This window comes from Geotrypetes seraphini, chromosome 7 (assembly GCF_902459505.1).
Source record: "Geotrypetes seraphini chromosome 7, aGeoSer1.1, whole genome shotgun sequence".
NCBI classification, from domain to species: Eukaryota; Metazoa; Chordata; class Amphibia; order Gymnophiona; family Dermophiidae; genus Geotrypetes; species Geotrypetes seraphini.
This window is the reverse complement of record NC_047090.1, coordinates 21,832,016-21,844,325: the sequence shown is the minus strand read 5'-3', so window position 1 is coordinate 21,844,325 and position 12,310 is coordinate 21,832,016. Positions and strand designations below refer to the sequence as shown.

Sequence of the window (12,310 nt, the reverse complement as noted above, 5' to 3'; positions counted from 1 at the left end):
CCGGTTTTGGGCCGTATTCGACCCTTTACAGAGCTCCGGGGCAGGTTTGGCTTTGGGGTCAGAGATTTGTTTCCTTACCTGCAAGTGGTTCATTATATCAGGGCCTCGGGTCTTTTGAGGGATCTGAGGGGGGGTAAAACTCCCTTTGAGCTTTTGTTAGGACCGGTGCTCAGGAAGGGAGCTCTCTCTGCTATATATAGATGCCTCAATTGTCGGGGGACCCCACATTCATACATGAGGGCATGGGAGGGTGATTGGGGCTCTGATATATCCTGGGACACCTGGGGGGATATCTGGTCAGAGATTTCTTGGAGGTAACCCACATGTTGAGAATAGGCTGCCTGCATGTCCTGGGATAAAGCACGGTTACTTACCGTAACAGGTGTTATCCAGGGACAGCAGGCAGCTATTCTCATAACCCACCCACCTCCCCTGGTTGGCTTCTCTGCTAGCTATCTGAACTGAGGAGACGCGTGCCCTTGTGTGGGCGAGAAGGCACTCATGCATGTGTGGTGCAGGAGTCGCAAACTTTCTAAGTTCAGCAAGTAAATCAGCGTCGATTCAAACCCCCATCTGTCCGCCACCACTGCACCTTCTTCTTGCTGCCCAGAAGCCTTCTTCCCAACGTCAATTCTGATGTCAGAGAGGAAGTTCTGGCCAGCCAGGCAGCGATTGGCTGGCCCGGAACTTTCTCTCCGATGTCAGAATTGATGTCAGGAAGAAGACTTCTGGGCTGCAAAAAGAAGGTGCTGCAGCGGCGGGTGGACAGGGGTTTGAATCGGTGCTGGAGGAAGGGAAGGAGGGAGGCTGGCAGTTGGCGGTCCGGGGTGGGGGGTTGAATCAGGCGCTGGAGGGAGGAAATGAGGCAGGTAGGCTTTGGCGCAACAGGCAGGCAGGCTGGCTTCGAGGGAGGGGGTGGTACAAAGGATGGAAGGTAGTGAGAGGGACATGGGAAGGAGGCACTGAGGGCACTAAGGACATAGGAAGGAGGCACTGGGGGCACTAAGGACATGGGAAGGAAGCAGGGAGGGAATAGAAAGGGACAATTATTGGGCCTGAGTGCAGAAAGAAAGAAATGAAAGAAAGGATGCATAGTCAGAAGAAAACACAACCAGAGACTCATGAAATCGCCAGACAGCAAAGGTAGGAAAAATTATTTTATTTTCAATTTAGTGATCAAAATGTGTCAGTTTTGAGAATTTATATCTGCTGTCTATATCTTGTACTATATTTGTCTATTTTTCTATATTTACTGAGGTGACATTGCATATTTTAAAGTCATCTGCCTTGACATCTTTGAAACCCCCCAAATATAAATGATAATTAACATTTTCTCTGAATATAGTGTGCTTTGTTGGGTTTTTTTTAATTTTATGGTTACCATTATGAATTAATAAGATATTATGTGTACATGAAAAATGAATAGAAGAAATTGGGGGCAGGATAGGGAGCGGAGCTAGGGTGAGATTGTGACGGGCTAGGGCGGGATTAGGGGCAGGACTGACAATTAATAGATGTCCCGTTTTGATGAAAAAAATTAATGGTCACGTTAGCTATACTTCCTAAATTCACTGTGGCTATTCATAAGAAAATAGTCAGTACAATCCTAATAGCAACCGTTATAAAAGCTGATATTTAGAAGATATTGTATAAAAGAAATAAAATATTTCTCATAGTCTGAAACAGATATTTGGAGTGTGCCGGAAGATTCATCACAGATGATTTCATTAATATCCTCTACTCTGCCAGCAAGCACTCTTATTTACAAGAATTTCCTGAAAAGCATGCATGCCTATACCTCGTACTAATTAAAATCTTTTATTTCTGTAGTTGGCCACTCACTGAGACAGCGAGGTAGCTCTAGAGGTGCTGCATAAAAAGAAATTTGTAAGGAAAGACATTGTAAAACAGAAGAAAAGAGCAACTAGAACAGACAAGGTCAACTCCTGTCTTCAAGGGCCAGAATCCATTCGGGTTTTCAAGATTTCTTCAATGAATATGCATTGAAAGCAGTGTATTCAAATAGATCTCATGCATATTTATTGGGGAAATCCTGAAAACCCAATTGAATTCCGGCCCTCGAGGATCGGAATTGCCCATGTCTGAACTAGAACATATGAAAGGGTCCTAGTAGATATGGGGAGACTAAGCTAGGCCTAAATAGGAACAAATAAAAAAGGGCACGAGACTAAATGCACAAAATGCAAATAAAGTAGTAGTTGGGACAATATTCATTTACCACAGCCCCAGCATTAAATAACCAAGATTACCGCCTATCACGGGAGGTAGCCAGGCTGACTCCTGTGCTCTGAATATCAGGGCCCTACCGTCTTAAATGCAGATGATTACTGTATAGAGGTGAAACATAAGTGATGTTTCAAAGCCCTTGGACTTGGAGCTCCCCTTCTCACTCTTTTTCTTTATTCTCCTTTCTTGGTAGTTCCTTGGCAAGTATCTTCATATTCTTCTGTTTATGTGGACAGACACAAAGTCTCTGGATGAACCTTGGTTCTTGAATTATGGGCCAACAGCTCATATATTGTTCTGGATACCAAAGTATAAGCTGTCATCTTCAGGCCCTCCAACAAAGAGAGATATATCTCCCAACTGGAGACATGTTTTAGGGGCGATCCATGCACTCTCCTCCAAAAGAGTGCAAGAGTAAGAACATAATAGATTACCGTATTTTCACGCATATAACGCGCGTGTTATACACGATTTTACAAACCGAGCATAACCATGTGCGTTATATGCATGAGCGTGTTTTACAATTTGTTTTTTACATTGCTGGTTTCCCCCCCCCGACGTCTGATTCATCCAACGGCCCTGAAAGCCTGATGCCCCACCCCGAAGGACCGCTGGCCCCCCACCCTGAAGGACCGCTCGCACCCCTACCCTGAAGGATCGCTCGCACCCCCTCCCGACGTCCGATTCATCCCCTCTGCCGAGGAAGCAACGCAGGGCTCAGAGAAGGGGCGGGACCGCCGGCAGAGGAAGCAGCAGGGCTCATTGGCATCGCGAACTCACGGTAGGCTGCTTCTCCACCGCAAACGGTGCGGGAGGGCTGGGGGATGAATCGGACGTCGGGGGGTGTGCGACCGGTCCTTCAGGGTGGGGGGGCCAGCGGTCCGGGGTGGGAAATCAGGCTTTCAGGGTGGGGACAGGACTTCAAGGGGGACAGGCAGAACTTTAAGGGGGGACAGGACTTCAAGGGGGAGGCAGGCAGACTTTTAAGGGGGGACAGGACTTCTAGGGGGAGGCAGGCAGACTTTTAAGGAGGGACAGGAGCGGCAAGAGGAGAGTCGGGACGACAAGGCGGGAGCAGGGCGGCGATTCGGGGCAGAGCGGCAAGAGGAGAGTCGGGACGGCAAGGCAGGAGGAGGTTTTAATTCAATGAGCAGCATGCGTGGTATATGCGTGTGCGCGCTATCTGTTAATTTATTTACATAAATTGCGGTTTCCCACGCTCTATACCCGTGTGCGCGTTTTACACGGGTGCGCGTTATATGCGTGAAAATACGGTATATGCCAAGTAGCCCTTTGAACAGCAGGTTAGGGATACATCTGCCAGATCCCTTTCCATGCTCGGTATTGAGTTTTCAGGATACAGAGTAGGGATGCACATGGGTATCGGTTCCCTTAATATAGCTTAAGTGTCCTTTTTCTTCTTTCCCAACAGAAGTATAGAGGATTATCTGTTGTATCTTTTTGCTCTTTGGTATGAATGAGTGATTCTGTCCTATAACTAATGGCATTCTATTTCTATTTTGAAAATGTTTTTTTATTGTACACCACTTTGAATTGTGTTGCAATTAAGGCAGTATATCAAGTTTTAATAAACGATAAACCAACTCCTCTGTTGCTGGACACTTCCTTCTTCCCACAGATCTCCCTTGTTTTGCAGCATCCTGCCTGTTCAAGTCTAGCCAGTATGAGACTAACTGTGGCCTTTCTTGTATGGTTGAGTTGGTTACGTCTGGTGTACTATCTAGGCCAGGGGTGCCCACACTTTTTGGGCTTGCGAGCTACTTTTAAAATGATCTACCAACAATAAAATTTAAAAAAAACACAACGCACACTGTACGCATAGAATTGTTAATTATCATTCCTATTCCGGGGTTTTTTCAAAGAGGTCAAAGCAGATGACTCTATGCACTGTCACCTCAGTAACAACCATACAAAAATAGACAAACACCCACCCCCTCCCTTTTTACTAAACCACGATAGCAGTTTTTAGCGCAGGGAGCTGCGCTGAATGCCCAGCGCTGCTTTCAACGCTCATAGGCTCCCTGCGCTAAAAACTGCCATTGCGGTTTAGTAAAGGACCATATTGTAAAATATAGACAGCAGATATAAATTCAGACACATTTTGATCACTAAATTTAAAATAAAATCATTTTTCCTACCTTGTCTGGTGATTTCATGAGTCTCTGGTTGCACTTTCTTCTTCTGACTGTGCATCCAATCCATTCTTCCCTTCTTTTAGCCTGTATGCTTCCTCTCCTCCTGACCTCATTCCCCACCCCCCGTTTTCTTCTTCTCTCCCTGCCCTCTCTTTCTTTCTCTCTTCATGCCCCCTTTCTTTTTTTCTGTTTCTCTTCTTTCCTTCTGTCTCCCTGCCTGCCCTCTTTCTCCCTCCCTGCCCTCCTCCAAGCCACTGCCACTGCCGCTGCCATCGGATAACAGGCCCCCAAAGCCGCCCGCCGCCAGCCAAGCTCTCCTTGCTTCGGGCCCACCAGCATTCCTCTCCCCGACGTCAATTTTGCCGTCGGAGAGGAAGTTCCGCTGGCCAGAACTTCCTCTTCGACGGCAGAATTGAAGTCGGGGAGAGGAAGGCTGATCGGCCCAAGATCGACCTATTGGGAGAAATGCTGCCGGGTCCTGCCTTTGAGGAAACAGAAAGTAGGCAGGACCTGGCATTAAGAAGAGCAAATCACAAGCTTCACTGACCTGTCTCCCGCTTTAGCCCGCGAATGGGGCTCTAACATGTGCGTGCTGACTTCCTTTCTCTCCCCCCCCCCCCCGGACATAACTTTAGGTTTCAGAGGGAAGAGAAGGGAAGCCGGTACAAGCACACGTTAGCCCCCGGAGCATAAATTCTCCAAGCCGGTTTTTTGTTTTTAAATGTTGAGCAGCGGAGGCAGCAGCAGAATTCAGGAGCAGGCCAGTCAGGAGGGGAAAAAAGAGAAGGCAAGAAAGGAACCCGCTCTGCGATCGACTGGGGTCGCCTGAGCGAGCGACCTGTCGATCATGATCGACGTGTTGGGCACCCCTGATCTAGTCTCTACTATGCCCCATTTAAGTTCTTAATCAGACTCTCCTTACTCCTTAGATTCACAGTGGAAGGAAAACCCTGGGTGCTAGCTTGCCAAGTCCTTTTATATTTCCTTCCAGATTTATGAAGTAGCTTATGCTGTCCTAAAAGTAATGAGGAAGTCCATCCTCTATTGCATCATATTTCTAAGGTTTAGTTAGGAGTATGGATTCCAGAATGTTCCTCATAGAACTATAGACGGGACATTGAGAGTTCCTGCTATATCATTTTGGCTCATTTGTCTTTCTTTCTCCTTTTTTCTTTCAGTTCTGGAATTCTAGTGTTATAAGCGTTCATCCTCAACTGCCTGGAAGGTTCCTCCCCCCCCCCCCCAACACACATTTTAATAGATTCACCTTCCTACTGTTCCTGATCTGGTTATTGCAGCAAAGATTTCTGAGATTAGGGGCCATGTACAACGGATCCTTCTGGAACCCTGAAGCATGGTCTCTAAATCTGGTCATTGTTTCACCATTAGCAATGAACACGATTTCCTTCCCCCATGGGCTGTAAGTGCTACCTATTTAACTCAGGGATTGAACTAGGGAATTTTTATATAGCAATATTATACTGATCAGTTACATTACTGGACATATTTTACCCACAAAAATATTACTCATACAAACAAGTGGAGCTGGAAACCCCTAGTCTAAAAGTTGGTATCTAGTCCAAGTGAAGGAAATCATGCTGATGTTGAAGTGCTGATCTGGCCCAGGAAGCTGAAGCCATTTGGCCTTTATCGGCCATCATGTTTCTAAGGCCTGAGATAGGCATGTGGGATCTCTTGGAGAGAGAAAGAGATAATGGTTACTGCGGATGGGCAGACTAGATGGGCTATTTGGCCCTTATCTGTCATCATGTTTCTGTTTCTATGATATTAGGGGCTGGCCTAGGTGAGAAACTATTGCTGGTATTAGAAGACTAAAAACTGCTGCTACTGCTGCCACTATGGTCTAAGAAACTGCTGCCACGATGGCCCAGATCAAGGTGCCAAGGCCTAGGAAGTGTCCTCTGTCATTAAGTCTTGTAATTGTGTACTGTTGGGGGGAGGGGAAATATTATGAGAGGAGTGAGGGGTGTGCTAAGGTTAATGGGGGGAATGCCTGAAAGGAAGAAGAAATAGGGACAGCTGGAAATAATTTCTGGAAGAAAGGGAAGGGGAAAAAAAAGAAAGATAAGAGAATATATATAGAAGAAAGTAAAGGACAAGAAGTAAAGGACTTTTCACCCAAACCTTCTTCAGACCTAAATATGCTAACTGCTGTAACTACATCCTCTGGAAACATGTTCCAGAGTTTAACTATTAGTTGAGTGAAAAATATTTCCTCCTATTTGTTTAAAAACTATTTCCATGTAATATCATTGTTTATCTCCCAGTCTTTGTATTTTTTTGAAACAGTAAAAAAAAATTGCTTCACTTTTACCTGTTCTACACCACTCAAGATTTTGTAGACCTCTACCAAGTCCTCATTCAGTTGTCTCTTTTACAAGTTGAAGCCTTTCCCATATTAGAGGTGTTTCATCTCCTTAATCATTTTGGTTTTCCTTCTTTGAACTTTTTCTAATTCCACTACATTTTTTTTTGAGATACAGCGAGTAGAATTGTGCTGTAATGCAAAATTTAACACATTTTAGCTTAAGGACCACATTTGACTTCCTAGCAAGGAATTCTTGTTTTGCCATTGCTTCTTTCTTAAGAATCAGTTTTACTGACTCAGGGAGGGGGCTTCTAGTGGTGAATATCACACCCAGTTTGCCAGAAAGTGTCCAAGGTCCAAATATAATTTTTTTCTAGAGAGAATATTATTTGTTTAACCATTGTGCTTCTTGTTTAAATTTGTTTTATTACTCACTTGGTTATTTTCTGCTCCTTATAACAACATTCACCCCCCCACCCCTTTTACAAAACTGCAAAAGTGTTTTTTAGTGCAGGCCGACACGCTGAATGCTCTGTGCTGCTTTCAACGCTCATAGAGTCCCTATGAGTGTCAGGAGCAGCACAGAGTATTTCAGCGCGCCAGCCTGCGCTGAAAACTGCTTCCACGGTTTTGTAAAAGGGTGGGGGTCAATAAGCTATATTTATATACGGTAAACATTTATATGATGTGGGATGTAGGTTGTAGTGGTGGTAACTGCTTTCTATATTTCTATACCCCACAGCATGTGGTCTTTCTTTCAGGTATTAGGGAGCCTTACCCTGCTTTACCTTTTCTTCTAAGTTATTTAAATATTTCTATAACTTTTATTCACAAGTTGACCAAAGCAGAGCGCCACACACAATATTGGAATTTATATAACAGAGTGGCCATCTTGTTAAACGTAGACTTCAATAGTTAGTTTGATTTGTTCTGTAAAGAAAAGGAAGTCGAATTATTCAGATGGGGCAAACCAATAATACTCTTTATTCTCATATAAATCATTTACTGTTATTTCACAGTACAATCCCTTTCTTGTTTATAGAGCTTCCATTTGCTGTTGATTACATTCCTTAATTTATCTAGGCCTTAGCAGTGTGCATTCCTCCCTTGGTTTATCATTTACAGGATAATCTCATTCCTGAGAAAACACCAACACTGGCAACTGCAAGGATAATTCTCAAGCCAGCGTTTCATTCCTTCCATGAGTTGGGTTGGTTTTTTTTAATTTGTTGAAGATTTTTCATTTTATTCCCAATTGCTGCCTTAACAAAACTGAACTAAGTAGAGGTGAGGTGTAAAATGCTACTATGAAGGACTTTGAAGTAAAAGCACCAGTACCTGCTACATATCCAAGAACATACCAGCCCAGTCTACCTGCTTCGAAAGATATACGTGGCTTTAGTTACAGTGGAAGGCAAAAGGTGATTTTCTTCCATGGAAATAGAAAAAACATTACATTCAGCAGCTACCCAGCATGGCAGCCCTGCCCACGTTTTCAAGAAAATGTGGCTAAACAGCTAAAGACATCTCCTTTGTACCGGGTAAGTTTGTTGCATCTGTAATTGTTTTAATCCTCATGGTCTTAATTGTGGGTATCAAGAATGTAAATGCTGGATGTGAATATTTTTAAAGTGCAGCTAAAATGTACTAAAAGAAGCAAAATACAATTTATCCAAACCTTTTTAATCCCTGCTAAACTAACTGATTTCACCATATTCTCCAGCAACGAATTCCACAGTTTAATTTCACGTTGTGTAAAGAAATATTTTCTTCAGTTGTTTTAAATCTACTACTTAGTAGCTTCTATTACAGTGTGTCTCAAACTTTCTTGAGCCGGGGCACACTAAAGGTAGTGGCCACATCTTGAGACACTCAGAAGTGCATGGACGTTGCCGTGATAACATCACACATATGTGTGACATCATCATGTCGATGTTGGTGCATATGCAGAGGCCCTCAAAATGGGCCCTGAGACACCAGTAGGGGGTGCCAGCAGGGAAAAGGGCTGGAGAGAAGGAGAGGCACTGGTGCCAGCTGATTGCCTACGGCAGTGTTTCTCAACTACTTCAAGCTAAGTACCCCCTAAGTCTAACAAATATTAACTGAGTATCCCCTAGGCTCACCCAAGCTCTGCCCCAGATCCCATCCCCTTTACTAATAGTAATGCAATTTTTTCCATTCATTTTTTTATATACAGTACTCCCCCGAAACACCCATAAATTTTGGAAAAACCGCAAATGCAGTTTTGCGCCTGTCAAAATGCAGGAGAGGGCAGTTGGGGTGCCGGTGGGTGCAGACAATCACTTGTGGTATGCTTCAACCGCCTCTTCCTGTTACTAAAGTCAGGCTACACCAATCAGGAGCTTCTTTGACACACAGCTCCTGATTGGTGTGGCCTGACTGTAGTACAGAAAGAGGTGGTCAGAACATACCACAAATTAGTGAGTTCACAAACTGCAAATTCACGGGGGAACACTGTACACACAATATACAAAGCAGATATAAATTCTCAAAACTGACACATTTCAATCACTATATTGAAAATAAAATCATTTTACCTACCGGCAATCCTCTGCAGGCTGCTGTAATTAGCTTTAAAGGTGAGACTGGGATTTGGGAGTTCTGATCGACAAGTCGATGAAGCCTTCTACGCAATGTGCAGCGGCAGCGAATAAGGCGAACAGAATGCTAGGAATGATAAAGAAGGGGATCACGAACAGATCGGAGAAGGTTATCATGCCGCTGTACCGGGCCATGGTGCGCCCTCACCTGGAGTACTGCGTACAACAATAATCGCCGTAAATGAAGAAAGACATGGTACTACTCGAAAGGGTCCAGAGAAGAGCAACTAAGATGGTTAAGCGGTTGGAAGAGCTGCCATTCAGCAAAAGATTAGAGAAACTGGGATTCTTCTCCCTCAAACAGAGGAGATTGAGAGGGGACATGATCGAAACATAGACTTAGTAGATAAGGACAGGTTGTTCATCCTCTCCAAGGTAGGGAGAATGAGAGGGCACTCTCTAAAGTTGAAAGGGGATAGATTCCGTACAAACGTAAGGAAGTTCTTCTTCACCCAGAGAGTGGTAAAAAACTGGAACGCTCTTCCGGAGTCTGTCATAGGAGAAAACATCCTCCAGGGATTCAAGACAAAGTTAGACAAGTTCCTGCTGAACAAGAACGTATGCAGGTAGAGCTTGTCTCAGGGCGCTGGTCTTTGACCAGAGGGCCGCTGCATGAGCGGACTGCTGGGCATGATGGACCACTGGTCTGACCCAGTAGCGGCAATTCTTATGTTTTTAGAGAGAAGGGGGAAACATGCAGGCCTTCGGCGAATCAAGCAGCGCTGGTGCTGTACTGCGTAGGGAAGTCAGCTGACAAGTGCCTCTCTTCCTCCTCAGTGTGCCGTGGCACACCTTAGTGTGCTTCGGCAACAGTTTGAGATACACTGTTCTAGTATTTTTGGAAAGAGTAAACAAGCAATTCAGATCTAGCCTTTACATTCCACTCAGTATTTTATAGACCTCTATCATATCACCCCTGAGCTGTCTCTTCTCCAAGCTGAAGAGCCGTAGACACTTTAACCTTTCCTCATAGGGAAGTCGTCCCATTCTTTTTATGATTTTCGTCACCCTTATCTATACCTTTTGTAATTCCACTGCATCTTTTTTGAGATACGGTGGCCAGACTTGCACACAGTATTCGAGGTGTGGCCATGCTACAGAGCGATACAAGGGCATTATAATATTTTCATCTTTGTTTTCCATTCCTTTCCTGATAATTCCTAACATTCTATTTGCTTTCTTAGCTGCCACCGCACATTGAGCTGAGGGTTTCAATGTATCTACTACTATTTATTATTTCTATAGCGCTGAAAGGTGTACGCAGCGCTGTACATCTTAACATACAATAGAGAGTCCCTGCTCAGAAGAGCTTACAATCTAATTTAGACAGGACATTTCAGGGTTGGAGAGGTTATAGTGGGTATAGGTATCTGACAGGAGCAGGGTTGGGGAGATTATAGTGCATATAGGTATCTGACAGCAGTGAAGGAGAGTTTAAGAGTTGAAAACAGCTTCAAAAAAGTGGGCCTTTAGCTTGGATTTGAACACTGCCAGGGACGGAGCACGACGTATTGATTCAGGCAACCTGTTCCAGGCATTCGGCGCCACAAGAAAGCAGTGATGGAGTCTGGAGCTGGCAGTGGAAGAGAAGAGTACAGATAAGAGGGGCTTGTCCGATGAACGGAGATCATGGGGGGGAGGGGAGCATAGGGGGAGATGAGCGAGAAGAGATATCGAGGGACTTCAAATCCTTTTCTTCCTGTCAGTGCCTGAGCAGTAATTGCTCAGACACTGACAAAAAAAAGTCACTTGGGGTTTGCATTCGATCCTGATCTGCCCCACCCAACCCAATATCACTGCCCCTAAATTTAAACAAAAGCCCTGGAAGACTAGTAGCCTCCTCCCTCCCTTTCTTCACTTGTCTCTCCTTCAAACCCATGTCCTCCAACATTATTCATCCCTTGTAGTCTTGTGCCCCCTTCCTTCCTGACCTCCTTATCCCTGACTTAGAAAACAGAAATTCCTGTTGTCTGGTGGTACCCTGACCCCCCCCCCCCCCCCCGACCCAAACCTCTAAAGATGCAGAAGTGATGCCTACTGCCTTGGTGCTGCCATTTTGAAAAATGGAAGTACCTGGCCCAGCAAAGTGCATGCTAGGATGCACTGGGTGAAGGTCAGTCTGTCATGTAAGGGAATTTTACAAAATGGAACACCTAAGGTGCATTAGAATTTTTTTTTTCTCCAGACCATTTTAGATTAGTAGTATGTAAGATACTGAGCAGATTGTTTTGAGGGTTAAACTTGTACACGTGCAGTCAGGTACACTTTAAAGGTACAAAATCTTTATTAATTCACAAACCTGGCCTTGTTATTTCATAGGCTTATGAATTGCAGAATAATCTTTTAGCTTAAAAATATTAGTCTAATCCATCAACCTAGGCCTTTAATTATTATCTGGGTTACCCAGTCCAAGTTGTTCTTGTGGTTAGTGTTTGCCAGACTCCAACCACCAGTTTCAACAGTTCATTCAGTATGATATACTGGCTTACATAAGCCAAACAAATACCAACCCTCTCACTTCGCCTCACAGCTCCACTTCTTCCCAGGGCTTCTGCTTAGCCTACAGTTAGAGAAGGTTTTCGGAGGCTCAGAGGACCTTTAGTCTTGGGTCTCTGGGAAGTTTCTTGCAGCAGGACCTCATCCATCTGACTCCACTCTGGGGCATATGAACTCCTTCTAACTTGAGTCCCACCTCCATGACTCAGGGTTATCTCACCCCTCCTAAGGTAGCTTCATCTTAGACTAGTGCCCCCTGATGTTCAATTTTATAATTGCCATTCCAGTAAGCTAGCACCCCCTACTGTATACTAGTACAATTGAAGCATCAGTGAGAGAGTACCCCTCACTTTCTCACATAATGCATACAGTCACATTTAGACTATTGTCTTCTATCTCTGTCCTATTAAATTTTGGCATTCTTTTCCTGTTGAATTCTATATTATTTTTTAACATGATTT

The 12,310-nt window shown here is 44.4% G+C and overlaps 1 protein-coding gene across 3 annotated transcripts in view; it reads left to right on the top strand.

Annotated features, from left to right (window-relative positions):
* The window catches only part of LOC117363311, a 393,068-nt gene that overhangs the window by 61,344 nt on the left and 319,414 nt on the right, over window positions 1-12,310 (top strand). For 2 of the 3 annotated variants that reach the window (XM_033950807.1, XM_033950806.1), the window contains exon 1: window positions 7,944-8,273. The exons of the other annotated variant lie outside the window; for it this stretch is intronic. In XM_033950807.1, the coding sequence (XP_033806698.1) occupies window positions 8,040-8,273 (234 nt within the window). In that variant the 5' untranslated portion in view covers window positions 7,944-8,039. Of the gene's footprint in view, window positions 1-7,943; window positions 8,274-12,310 lie in introns of those variants that run through there. 3 annotated transcript variants of the gene reach the window in all.